Here is a 14,610-nt window from a genome sequence, read left to right as displayed (position 1 = left end):
TGTACTTGCTTAACATATTTTTCAATTCGAAGAATCTGAACTAATTTTCTCAAAAGTTATAAAAAAGTCATTAATTGACATCCTTAGACAAACTATTCTTAAAATTAGAAAAAAAACTGTTTGGCCCGAGGTCAAATTTTCATCTGCAATGTGGTTCGACTATCAAAATATTTGCCCACCCCTGGTCTAGACAGACTACATATTTTGTACTCATTATAATCCATAAGAACATGGCTAATAATAATTATATATTATTTTATTAAAGGAGGTGACGATTCGAACAGTTTTTCGCTGGAAACTCGTCAAGGCTCCGACAAGGCTGAACTAGTAACAATGGTGGATCTCGACTACGAGAGCCCCAGGAAGAAGTACGAATTGGTTATCAGAGCGGCGAGCCCTCCGCTCTGGAACGACGTCAGAGTGGAAATACTCGTGACCGATGTCAACGACAACGCGCCAGTGATGAAGGACTTTCAAATCATTTTCAACAACTATAAGGATTGTTTTCCAGTGGGACCATTTGGCAGGGTGCCAGCTTATGACGCTGACGTCACAGACAAGGTGAGTTCCAAATAAACATTAGCTAGTGAGGTCCAGTCACATTCCGCTATGACTATCGCTAATTGTATGAAAGGCATAGATTTTTTGAAACTGCCACTCACGCGTCATCTATCGTACTTTGATGATACTATGACAGGAAGTTTCCATGGAGGGCCAATGAGAACTGCACCATCACAATCAGATGCCTGATTTACAAACGTATAAACAAACATTGATATTAATTTTTAAATATATCAATAGGTGAAAACGAAAATCGATGTTACATAATTATTATGGTTTATGCGACGTTTTTGCAGCTTTACAGGAGAGCCATTTAAAGTTTAAAATTTGGAAAGAATATCGTAACAAAAAAACTTCTTTAGCTATTTGAATGTTCAATTAAAAACATCGAATTGTTGATGCTAATACAAAATAAAACGCACCTTTAGGTATTTACAAAGATAACGTCGCGTATTAAGCGAATTGTCGCTAAACCAAATAACCTTCCACCCATCAATATAGACAAAATCATTTAAAAAAAGAATCGAAGCATTTTGAATATGGAATAAAGTCTATTGACTTTGAAAACAGATTATTAACGTCGTGCCAATTTTTTTCAGTTGCAATATCGAATCCTATCTGGAAACAACGCAAACCTGATATTACTGAACGAAACGACCGGTTCTATGACGTTATCGCCTCAACTCAACACGAACGTGCCGAAACTGGCAACGATGGAAGTATCGGTCACCGGTAAATATCAAAACGTGTTCGGCTCGTAGCGTACAGTGCCCGCCAATAAATACTGCACATCAACTTATGGAAAGAGACAATCGGTTAATTATGACTTCGTATAGCGTTATCTCTGTCGCACGACACGCTAATAGTCTAGTCTATTCGGACTAGTACTGTACATGCCCCCAATTTAATTCTCCACAATTCCAATTTCCACCACCAACTGGAGAATGGTTTTTGACAGCATAATTTTGTACACTTTACATACATAAAATTAAAATTAATAGTGCTTTTGGTGTACAACAAAAGTATACTCTCCCTCTCTCTATCTTTCTCTAAAACTATATTAAGGTGACCTTAGTATTAGGCAGCAGCCCCCTAAGGGGACATGAGAACTCGACGGAGTTAGGTAAAAGTGGTGTCTGTGGCCCGGCATTAATTTCCATGAGAAACTACAATAACATTCTTTTTTTAATTCCCTACTCAAATCACTTTCAGGGTTTAATTAATATCGTATTTTTATTTTATACTAGGTATATTACTTCAAACATATTTTTTTTAATTTTTCTGAATGGGGTTAATTAATTGAGAAAACCGTTATAGAAGTAACCGTTTATTGCAAAGTGTAATGATACACTGTCTTATTAGGAAGAGTAACTTTTTTTTTAAGGGATTTTATGATCTGGTAACTGAGACCTTTAAGTCATGTCTTATTTTAATTTATATTCATATTTTTATGAAAAATGATATTATGGAGTGAAATGAAGATTATTAATTTGAGACATTAATCAACTGGGATGAAATTAAATGAAATAAAATGAGATGATATGGGATGAAATATAATCTCAGTAAAATGGTGGTCATTTACTAAGATTTTTTCAGTGGACTTTTTGGAGGATTCCGAGAAGTTACGTCCAGCGGCTTTGTTTCATTTTCCCACATTTGTGCACTTTCACAGATATTAAACAGTTAATAAACCACCGTTATTACACATTTAACCCCGAAGAAACACTAAATAGACAAAATAAAACAAATCACACAACTTCACTCCTCGCGTTCCCGACAAAAAGTCCAACTTATTTTATTATACGACTCTGTACAATGAGTAGATAAAGTGTAGATGCGACAGTTAATATTTGATACAGAATACGTTAGGGCAAAGATTAATAAACATTTGAGTGTTATGTCAACTCATCGGTTGCCTTCATCTCGATAGATGGTGTGAACGAGATCAAAGCGATGATGCAACTTTCCGTGCGACTTATAACCGAGGAAATGTTACTCAACTCGATCACCGTCAGGTTGAATGACATGACGGCGGAACAGTTCCTCTCGCCACTCTTGGGTTTCTTCATAGACGGCCTAGCGGCTATCATCCCGTGTCCTAAAGAGAACATTTACATCTTCAGCGTACAGGTAAATGAGTATTATTAGTTCCATTAGTAGATTTATTCGCGAAGCAGCTGTTCTTCAGTAGTTAGGTTCCTTCGGAGGCACTCGGGCAGCTATTAGCAGATCCCATTCTTCCTGGCTAAACCTTTGCTCGCCCGTCGGTCCTGGTGAAACAGGAAAGGCCTCCGGGCCACCAGTAATCCTTTTTTAATCCGGCTTCATTTCAAAATTTAGTATTAATAAACTATTTTTTTATTTGCTAGTGAAAAAATAATTTAGTTGTAAATGAATAAATACTAAAAATGTAACGAAGTCGCACGCTGTGAGTGAAACCGACTTGAGTGTATCATATTAAGATATTCTAATTAAATATATACAACTTTAACAAAGCCACAATTAAAAAAGTTAACCGACCAAGCCAAAGTTAACAAAGCCACTATTAGAATTAATTGAAACTTAAAATCATACTAAAAAAATTAAATTAGACAATAATAATAAAAATTAACGAATTTGTAAATTTCGCGAAACGTTTTAATTCTACCGAATAGTAGAATATTGAATGTGTTATTGCAACACTAGAAGTTGAAATTGCATTGTTCTCAGGACGACACCGACGTTACTGGCAACATTTTGAACGTTTCGTTCTCGGCGCGGCGGCCGGACGCGGAGGTGGGGGTCGCGGGAGACCCCTCGCCGCACTACTCGCCGACGCACCTGCGCGAACGGGTCTACTTACACAGAACCACTCTAGCCAGACTCGCCACTGTACAGGTAATATTGAGACTTAAGCTCATACTCGTAGAAGCGTATTTTGAATGTACACTATCGAAAGAAAGATTTTCTAACAGAGATTTTTGATCAAAGTATATTAAAAATAAATCTAAAAAAATAATACTAACTATGAACATTGATCCCAAAAAATTCATACGTTCCGCGATTAAATTACAAGGTTTTCCTATTACAAATTCACGAACCTCGAATGTAACTTATTTGTTTACGAATGAAATTAACCCATAATTAAACCTACTTTTACGGTTTACGTGTCCGCGATCAGTCGTCTGCTAACACGAAAGCCGTAAAATATTCGGAACGTCTGAAGTAATATAGCAATAATTATAATAAACACGAAACTAAACCTTAAAAATACTTTTTATTCTATTGTTTACGAATCATGAAAACCGAATGAAATGAAACCAAATTTTTTTATTATTATAAATTCGAACATTCAAAATCAAATTAAACTAACGAGACGTTCACGTTTTCTTCTAGTTATCCATGCGTAGTGTGAGTAAATACCGAGTGTTGTTCGCTTTGTGAAAAACTAGCTTAAAAGTCACAACAAAACTAACAGTATGCCAATCAGCCGACTTTATTAATTATCATTGAACTACCAGTATGCTATTCAGCCGACTGTATTAATTATCATTGAACTACCAGTATGCTATTCAGCCGACTGTATTAATTATCATTGAACTACCAGTATGCTATTCAGCCGACTGTATTAATTATCATTGAACTACCAGTATGCCATTCAGCCGACTGTATTAATTATCATTGAACTACCAGTATGCTATTCAACTGACTGTACTAATTATAAATTATTATTAAATTACCTAAACTATTTATATATGGTACACATAAATATAAAATAGGCAGTACGTACAATAATGCCTCATAGTTTATTGAACTGCAAAGCTATATTTGTTTGCGGATTAAGCTTGCCTATGCGCTCAACATTAATAAAACATTACATGCTTAGTGTACACCCTGACGCCGCTACAAGCAATATTGTATTATAAATATGAACTAACATATTATATAAATCAATGTTGCTAAGTACTTTTTTATTGTTAGTAACATTAAAGGAGTTTTGCTTTCGCTCCAAAGAAAGTCGAATTATTAGATTTTCAAGTACTGTTCGTTAATTCAAACAGCTATATTTGTTTTGTAATAGTATAACATAACACCGTGTAATAAAATACAAAATTCGCTAAATTATAATTTGCGTAATTACTGGTGGTAGGACCTCTTGTGAGTCCACACGGGTAGATACCACCGCCCCGCCTATTTCTGCCGTGAAGCAGTAATGCGTTTCGGCTTGAAGGGCGGGGCAGCCGTTGTAACTATACTGAGACTTTAGAACTCATATCTCAAGTTGGGTGGCGACATTTACGTTGTAGATGTCTATGAGCTACAGTAACCACTCAACACCAGGTGGGCTGTGAGCTGTGAATATGTTAACAAAAACTCAAGATGTGGTGGTGCTCAATTAACGACGTGCCTATAATTACTCCTGTATTCACCGATTCAAAGTTGAACAAAATCACATGACTAAAAAATAAAAATCTACCTTCGCGCCGCGTCATTAAAGTCTATTTTCCTTTAGGTCCTTCCGTTCGATGACAACATCTGCGTTCACGAGCCCTGTCTCAACTTCGAGGAGTGCCTGACCGTGCTCAAGTTCGGAAACGCTTCGGGCTTCGTGAATAGCGACTCGGTCCTGTTCAGACCTATATATCCTGTGACGTCATTCACATGCCAATGTCCGGAAGGTTTTACCGGTAATATATACATGTCATCTTAAATAAGACTTCTTTGTGCCTTTAAGCCTGCTTAAATAGGCAGGATGGGGGTAACTAAACGCGCAAGCTTACATTATACCGCCAGTAAAAGTATTTTATTAATATAAATGTATGCAAGTTTGACTATTCTGATGATGACCTGGGGCTTGATTCAATCGGTAAGTATTATATATACAGTCGGCATCAATGCGCCACTTTGCGCACGATACGAAAAACCTCTTGTCGCGGCCGCCGGAAATTACATACCCGATCCTGTGGACCGAATGGTAAACAGTCGACGTTGCCCTAAACACGTCATCACGGATCCTCCCGATCCACTAACGGTGCTTTTAGGTACCTCAAGCACCGGGCATCGTCCTCGCCGAACCCATCGCTAGCGACGAAGGGTTCGGCGAGTAAACTAACCCATAGACACAGCGCACTGAGCTTCTCGCCGGATCTTCTTAGTGGGTCGCGTTTCCGATCCGGTGGTAGATTCTGCGAAGCACTACTCTTGCTAGGGCCAGTGTTAGCAATAGGAGGTATTGCTAACACTGGCACGGGTTTAAGCCCCGAGAGCTTACCTACACGCTAGAGTAATGCTGATATAGCCTCTCAAGCATAGGTAGGAAAAAAAAATACCATTCTTCTTATCCTGCTGTGGGTAGTCGGTGCAAAATGTCCCCTTTTTCTATTCAGACCTATTACGAGTATATGGCATTTACATTATTGATGTCTATGGCCGTTCTAATACCGGGTGGACCAATAGTTAGTTCACCTGAGTGAGCAAAAAAAACAAGTACGAATGAAAGTTCACGTCGCCAGGCTCGAGAGAACACTACATGTGCGACACGGAGGTGGACCTCTGCTTTTCGTCTCCGTGCGTCAACAACGGAACGTGCGTCCGGAGAGAAGGCGGCTACACGTGCGTCTGCGCCGCCGGCTTCACGGGTCAGTAATCTATATATATATAAAAAATTGCTGTTCGTTAGTCTCGCTAAAACTCCAGAACGGCTGGACCGATTTGGCTAATTTTTGTCTTGAATTCTTTGTGGAAGTCCAGAGTAGGCTTAAAAGGTAGATAAATGAATGAAAATGCTCGGAATTAAATAAAAATATCAATTTTGTCTTTCCTTTGGTGTGTCCCTCGTCGGACGAATTCCTTTTGTTGGTTTTAAGTTTATTTTATACAAAAGTTTAGGTATCTTATTTATCGATTGAGGTACCAGGAAGTCTGCCGTGTCAGCTAGTTTATTCTAAAAATGAACATTAGAACTGTGTGCCCTGTGCGAGTTTTTTAATGTTCTCGATAGCGTAAAAGTTAGCTCATATTTGTATGGAATAGGATCGTTTGCGTACGTTTGCCGCCAGGAGCGCTGTTCCAACTACATACAAAATTAGATTAACTTTAGTTTGGTTGGTTTAGTCACTCATCTGAATCTCCGGAACCCCATGTCTGTTGCGATTGAACAAGAGATCTTTCAAATTGGATTACCAATTATATTATAGACGGCCACAATTTGTTTCGTAAAAAAAAAAATTGTGAGCCATCGCGGCAGCAAGCCTGGCAGATGTGAAGCATCGATATTATTTTGTACATATGTATAGATGCATAAAAGTATAGTTTACGACAGGAAATTCATGTGAAATAATGAAAATGTTGCAGTAAATTAAATTCCCACGACGAAATTCCTTCTTCAAACGAAGCTTGTGGAGAGTGTTAAGTGGTAGGCAGCAGCTTGGCTGTGCCCCTGGCATTGCTGACGTCCACGAGCGACGGTAACCACTCACCATCAGGTGGGCCGTACGCTCGTCTGCCTACAAGGGCAATAAAAAAAACGAACCAGTGGGAAGAGGATTGTGTAGTCTATGTCTATGTATCGATATACATCTATCTATACTAATACATAAATCTACAGTGGTTTTTATGGATGTTCCGTTATAACTACGGAACCATGCATCCGATTGACTTGAAACTTGGTATCCATGTAGAAAATAAATGTACTTAATGGGTAGACTAATATTTATATACGTGTTGGACACCCTAATAATAATGACAATAAATAATAATGTTAATTTTAAATGCCCAGCGAAGCGGGCGAGTCCGCCAAATATACTATCACATCGTCACGCCAGCAATCGGTTTTACGTGCGGCTATAGACGTATCACATCAATAACGCAGTCTTTTTGTTCGTCAGGTGTTAATTGCGAGACGATCTTAACTAAAGCAAGTTGCGAAGTTGACGGCGACGGCTCTATCTGCCGCAGCGGCTCGCAGTGCGTCGCGCGGCGGGAGGGCGGGATCCTATGTCAAGGGTGCTCCATAGACGCGGCCTACACGACCGCGGTCTGCGAACTGAAGGCCAGGAGCTTCCCCGTGTCTTCGTTTCTGACTTTCCCCGGACTGAAGAGACGACACCGGATACATCTGAAGCTAAAGTGAGTAAAGAATGTTAAATTATTCATACAGAAATTAAAGGTGTTGTTTGGGGTCCAAGGGGAAGTTTTTTTATTTATTTTTTTATTGCTTAGATGGGGGGACGAGCTCACAGCCCACCTGGTGTTAAGTTGTTACTGGAGCCCATGGACATCTACAACGTAAATGCGCTACCCATCTTGAGATATAAGTTCTAAGGTCTCAAATATAGTTACAACGGCGGCCCCACCCTTCAAATCGAAACGCATTACTGCTTCACAGCAGAAATAGGCAGAGTGGTGGTACCTACCCGTGTGGACTCACAAGACGTCCTACCTTTTTATTTTTGTTACACGATGTTATTCCTTCACCGTGTAAGTCAATCGTGAACATTTGTTGAGTACGTATTTCACTAGTAAAATTGTTACCCGCCTGGGATTCGAACACCGTTGCATCGCTCAACACGAATGCACCGGACGTCTTATCCGTTAGGCCACGACGACGTCAAAATAGACTAGAATATAGAAATATATAATAGACTTATTTAAATAGACAATATAATATATATTATTATGACGTAAGGCCTGTGAATCTCAAAATTTTGTACGACAGATTCGCGACGCAAACAACATCAGGCTTGCTCCTTTACAACGGTCGCTACAACGAGCGGCACGACTTCCTCGCCCTGGAACTCGTCAGTTCGGAGGCGGGGCGCGGCGGAGGGCCCGGCCTGAGGTTCAGCTTCTCGTTGGGAGGAGGGAAGAGCGAGATCACTGTAGAGGGAAACGTTGGCGACGGCTCGTGGCATACTGTCGAAATAGAGTATTTCAATCGAGTAAGAATTATGGTTCTGTCAACTGTACACTATGTATAAAATAAACACTATTAAATGTAGTGTTAGATATTTTTTTTATTGCTTAGATAGGCGGACGAGCTCACAGCCCACCTGGTGTTAAGTGGTTACTGGAGCCCATAGACATCTACAACGTAAATGCGTCACCCCCCTTGAGATATAAGTTCTAAGGTCTCAGTATAGTTACAACAGCTGCCCTACCCTTCAAACGCTTACTGCTTCACGTCAGAAATAGGCGGAATGGTGGTACCTACCCATGCGAACTCACAAGGGGTCTTACCACCAGTAATTAAGCTACTAACATAGATTATAAGTACTTCTTACAAAATGTCATTGTTTTTTTTTTGAACTGAAATAAAGTATAAATAAATAAAATAAAATAAATTTGATACTTGACAGAGTGCTCTCGTCATTCAAGTCATTTCGTCGATATTGAAACAATGTTTTTTTTTACTTAATTTTCAAAATAGTGATTATTACTAAATATGTTTTAGACCTACCCACCGCTATTTTTGAACCATTTTTTTGTTATTTTACAGACAATAACAATGATTTTGGATGATTGCGACAAGATTCTATCTTTGGCTGGCGCCGCCGATTTTGGGCTCAAATACGCATGCGCGAATTTCACTCGTAAAGTCCTGCCTGCGCGGTGTGAAATCCCCACAGAAACATGTCACAGGTATTAATCAAAATGCGATAAGAAAATAATTCAGTTTTAGCACTAATTTAATATCTACATTAACTTAAGCAAATAAATGCTTAAACGACCAATTAATACTTGGTTTAAGTTTTTTTTTTGTGAAATGGCGAAATCTCTTCCAAAGAAGAAAACTTTGAGAAACACTGCAGAGCTTCCGATCCGCAATACCTAAATAATTGCTAACTTTGACACAACTTTCCTGCCCCTCCCAAGCATCTACCCCCGTCCGCGTCAACATTGCCCTTTCCCAAATGAATGCGTCCTTATCGAATTAAAATAAACTAGCTCTAAATATCTTACAGATTTCTCGATCTGACAGGACCTCTTCAAATCGGAGGCTTACCAAACATACCCAGTAGCTTCCAGGTGAAGAACAAGGACTTTGTCGGCTGCATATCCGACTTTTATATCGACCACAAGTTCATTGATCTCAATAGGTGAGTACGTGAATATTAATGTGCCATTACCCATGACCATACAAGGTACAGAGAATAATTATTTATTGACTATTAATTTTGCCATTATTTATTGCACCCGCTATGTAAAGCGTACAAAAATTCCTAAACAACAAACTTGCTGACCGAATTTGTACGATACACATTGCCCTCAGTGTAAAGCGTACAAAAAGTGCTAATCAACAAACTTGCTGATCGAATTTGTACGATATACATTGCGGGCTCACATCGAAACGATCCCTAATCGACCTAAATGAAAACCTCCCAATAATCGATCATTGTACTAATTTTGCAATTATTTATTGTACTCTTTGTATAAAGCGTACAATAATTGCTAAACAACAAACTTGCTGATCGAATTTGTACGATATACATTGCGGGCTCACATCGAAACGATCCCTAATCGACCTAAATGAAAACCTCCCAATAATCGATCATTGTACTAATTTTGCAATTATTTATTGTACTCTTTGTATAAAGCGTACAATAATTGCTAAACAACAAACTTGCTGATCGAATTTGTACGATATACATTGCGGGCTCACATCGAAACGATCCCTAATCGACCTAAATGAAAACCTCCCAATAATCGATCATTGTACTAATTTTGCAATTATTTATTGTACTCTTTGTATAAAGCGTACAATAATTGCTAAACAACAAACTTGCTGATCGAATTTGTACGATATACATTGCGGGCTCACATCGAAACGATCCCTAATCGACCTAAATGAAAAACTTCCAATAATCGATCATTGTACTAATTTTGCAATTATTTATTGTACTCTTTGTGTAAAGCGTAAAAAAATTGCTAAACAACAAACTTGCTGATCGAATTTGTACATTATACATTGAGGGCTAACATCGAAACAATATCTAATCGACCTAAATGAATAAATACCTGCCAAATAACGATCATTGGACTCGTTAATTACCCTCCGATGCTGTATCTACTACAGCTACGTGGCAGACAACGGCACGTTGGCCGGGTGCCCGGAGAAGCGTTCGAGGTGCAGCTCGGCGCCCTGCTACAACGGGGCCGAGTGCAGCGACCTCTGGGACACTTACATCTGCGACTGCAAGGAAGGACACACGGGCAAGGACTGCGCTGATTGTAAGCCGATCGGAATCACCATACGTTTTATTACCAGGGTCGGATTTAAACTTAACACCGCTCCTGGGCACCGGAAAAAAATCCGCCCCAATACTGGAATTATACTTAAACTTATAGCTTATATATTTTCTTCTTCAACTTTACTAGAAACTTTATTATAATATGTTATATATGTATTCCAAAAAACATAAATAAATATATGTGGTTTTTTTTAACATTTATAAATTTGGCACTAAGGCTGACTCATAATAATAAATTAAAAAAAAAAACATTCTTTAATTATGGTAAATAAAAAATTCGATTATTATTTTAAATCTCCAAGGAAATATGTAAATTGATTAAATCATTTTGATTATTAATTTTACCAAAATTGCCAAAATTATAATTCACAAATAATAATGGATGAGTTGAATTTATTGAATTATCAATAAAACAGAAAATTATTAATTATAGAAATAATTAATTATATAGAGCAATCTGGATAAAGAAAAAAAAAAATCACTTTCAAAAATTTGTCGCCCTAAAAAATTTGCCGCCCTGGGCTCTTGCCCCGATTGCCACCACTGCATATTATTTTATTAACTTTGGTTTAAGCGATATTTCTCTTCTTCTTTTTCCTACCTATGCTAATAGCCTTGAGAGGATATTTCAGCTTCACCCTAGGGTGTAGGTGGGCTCTCGGGGCTCAAACCGGAAATGTTGCTAACACTGGCCCTAGCAAAAGCAATGCTTCGCAAAATCTACCACCGGATCGGAAACGCGACCCATTGAGAAGATCCCACCGCTCACATACCTAAGGCGCGGCCAACTAGTTCCGCGTGCACAATTATAATAACAATAATAATATAACTCTTTGTTTGACACCACATGTACAGAGTAAGCATATAATACAAATAATAGATGGTGACATAAATTGGCGGCCTTATCTAAAGCGATCTCTTCCAGGCAATCTTGCAGGGAGAGGAATAAGCAAACTAGCATGGACGGTGCTATATCTTAATAAACTTACATAAAAAATACTTATATAGACATGTGAAAAATAAATACAATACAAGATAGACTTACCTACGATTAAATACAAATAAATACTAAAAATATGCAGGTACATAGTATATAACAGGGTTCACAATAAATACTTATTGAGATATGTTGAACCAGCTACGGGACCGCCGTGGCGCTTCGGTGGGGACGGCATGCTGTCATTTAACCCCCTGCTGAGGCCCATACAGCTGCCGTGGCTGAACGCCTTGTCGATACGGACCAGACAGAGGGACGCGTTTGTGATGTCCATACAAGTCGGGCAGAATAGTACTATCGTCATCAGTGTGAGTTTTATTTTTATTTCTTATTGCTCAGGTGGCTGGACGAGCTCGCGGCCCTTTTTTTATACTTGAAAGATTACTGGTGGCCCTGGCTAGATGGTGCGATGACCTCCGCACGGTGGCCGGCAAGAAGTGGATGAGGAAAGCCGTAGACCGTGCTCAGTGGTGTGGATTGGGAGAGGCCTATGTCCAGCAGTGGACGACTGTGGGCTGTTGATGATGATGATGATGATGGTGGCCCGGAGGCCTTTCCACCAGGAGAGGTGGGCGAGCAAAGGGGTGGGATGCTAACAGCTGCCCGAGCGCCTCCGAAGCAGACCTAACAACTCAAGAGCAACTGCTTCGCGAGTGAATCTACTACCGGATCGGAATCGCGACCCGCTGAGAAGATCTGATGGATTATTTACATTATTGGATCTGATGGATCCGTAAGGACGAGCTCACGGCCCACCTGGTGTTATATGGTTACTGGAACCCATAGACATCTACAACGTAAATGGCGGCATTTGACCTTGAGATATGAGTTCTAAGGTACTAAGGTACGTTGTAACAATACTGAGTATTGTTACAACGTTATAGTGTAACGACGATCTAACGTCCTTAACGCGGGAGTGAAGAACAATGTCTTACTACTAATGTTACTATTTAGTAGGTCTTGTGGGCCCGCATGGATAGGTACCATCACCCTGCCTATTTCTGCCGGGTAACAGTAATCCCGACGATCGAATGTCCTTAATACGGGAGTGAAGAACAATGTCTTACTACTAATGTTACTATTTAGTAGGAGGTCTTGTGGGCCCGCATGGGTAAGTATCATCATCCTGCCTATTTCTGCCGGGTAACAGTAATGCGTTCCGATTTGAAGGGTGGGGCAGCCTTTATAGGTACCTATGTCCTATGTCTAAGTGTGACATAGAACTGATATCACAAGGTGGGTGACGACATTGAAGTTATTGACTCAACATCTAATTTCATCTAATCAAACATTTAACAAAAATATTTGTACGGTTTTTAATTTATTTATATTATAAATTTACAGCTAAAATCCGGTCTCCTTCACTATTCGTACAACGGTGAGACAATGTATCTCCCAATGGCGATGTTGTCGGACGGAGCTTGGCACAGGATAGAGATTAAGTGGCTCGGCACCGACATCTCCGTCACCGTCGACTACGGGCTGCGGACCGTCCTCATGCCGATGCTGGCCAACAAGATACAGGGGCAATACATAGGGAAGATTCTGATTGGGGGTCTGGACACTACAGCGGGACTTCTGGCCTCTGATGTTGGATTCTTTGAAGGTTGCATCCAGGTGAGATTCTCTAAAGCTTAGAGTTACTGTCTAGAGAACACAAGAATCAAATTTAATTATTGTTCAAACAAAAATATGTAATATATTTTATTTTTATTACTGGTGGTAGGACCTCTTGTGAGTCCGTGCGGGTAGGCACCACCGCCCTGCCTATTTCTGCCGTGAAGCAGTAATGCGTTTCGGTTTGAAGGGTGGGGCAGCCGTTGTAACTATACTGAGACCTTAGAACTTATATCTCAAGGTCAGAGGCGCATTTACGTCATAGATTTCTATGGGATCCAGTAACCACTTAACACCAGGTGGGCTGTTACCTCGTCCACCCATCTAAGCAATAAAAATATATATTTATGATGTTTATAATTACTTCAAACTTTCGATAACTGCTTAAACTAAACTCAAGAGTCAATTTAGTCTGATACTATATGCGGTATCGATTTAAACTTTATAAGTCCCCTCCACGGTGTTCCGCGTTATGATCAGTCTTTCTTCAAACGAGGCTTGCGATGTGTACTCAGCGGTAGACAGCTACTTGGCTGTTCCCGTAAAATTGCTGATGTCCATGAGCCACGGTGACCACTCGTAAGCTACAATGACACCAAAAAAAAATGTAATTTTGATGACAATCACAAATTGGAATACAAATAAGGCGGATAGACTCTTCGATCTTGGACGCTTTTTCTTAACCCACTATATAGGTACATAGTGTGTGTTTTTTTTTCGCTATAGGTAAATATGCTAATTTTATTTTAGGACGTTCGTATTGGAACTGCTCAGTCGCTTCTCAACCGGCCAACGGTCAGAGAAAACGTGAGGGATGGCTGCCAATCTAGAGCCGATTGCATGCTGTCAATATGCCCTCCTTATGTGAGTTTAAAATTTAAATTAACATTGTCAAATACATTAATGTGCTATGTTCGGTCGTAACGCTTAAATGATTAGCCCAAATAAGGCTTTCTCTGAGTTTTCACGAATCAACAAAACCAAGCTGCTTATTTCGGGCGAGAATAAATCATATGTTCCGGAATTAAAGGTGAGATAACTGTTATGTATTACAATTAGGAACTACGGAAACCCTCATCATGTCAGAAACTTCGTAACGGCATTCACGTCGTGATCTGTATGCTTAGTGCGAGTTTCTTAACGTTCTCGATAGCGTAAAAGTTAACTCAATTTTGTATGCATTTGGAACAGCGCTCCTAGCGGCAA

The 14,610-nt window shown here is 39.5% G+C and overlaps 1 protein-coding gene across 5 annotated transcripts in view; it reads left to right on the top strand.

Annotated features, from left to right (window-relative positions):
• LOC114240479 (protocadherin-like wing polarity protein stan) overlaps positions 1–14,610 on the top strand; it is a 241,376-nt gene that overhangs the window by 198,137 nt on the left and 28,629 nt on the right. For all 5 annotated transcript variants that reach the window (XR_016325012.1, XR_016325011.1, XM_089736809.1 and 2 more), the window contains 14 exons: positions 266–561; positions 1,161–1,293; positions 2,492–2,691; positions 3,271–3,438; positions 5,054–5,228; positions 6,054–6,179; positions 7,428–7,668; positions 8,258–8,480; positions 9,038–9,180; positions 9,504–9,638; positions 10,616–10,770; positions 11,929–12,095; positions 13,132–13,404; positions 14,155–14,268. Coding sequence is in view for 3 of the 5 variants with exons in the window: in XM_089736809.1 (XP_089592935.1) it covers positions 266–561; positions 1,161–1,293; positions 2,492–2,691; positions 3,271–3,438; positions 5,054–5,228; positions 6,054–6,179; positions 7,428–7,668; positions 8,258–8,480; positions 9,038–9,180; positions 9,504–9,638; positions 10,616–10,770; positions 11,929–12,095; positions 13,132–13,404; positions 14,155–14,268 (2,549 nt within the window). In the remaining 2 variants the exon portion in view is untranslated. The remainder of the gene's footprint in view (positions 1–265; positions 562–1,160; positions 1,294–2,491; positions 2,692–3,270; positions 3,439–5,053; positions 5,229–6,053; positions 6,180–7,427; positions 7,669–8,257; positions 8,481–9,037; positions 9,181–9,503; positions 9,639–10,615; positions 10,771–11,928; positions 12,096–13,131; positions 13,405–14,154; positions 14,269–14,610) is intronic.

This window comes from Bombyx mandarina, chromosome 22 (assembly GCF_030267445.1).
Source record: "Bombyx mandarina strain Sakado chromosome 22, ASM3026744v2".
In the NCBI taxonomy this organism is placed as follows: domain Eukaryota; kingdom Metazoa; phylum Arthropoda; class Insecta; order Lepidoptera; family Bombycidae; genus Bombyx; species Bombyx mandarina.
Note: the sequence above shows the minus strand (reverse complement) of the source record. Positions and strands in the feature narration are given on the sequence as shown.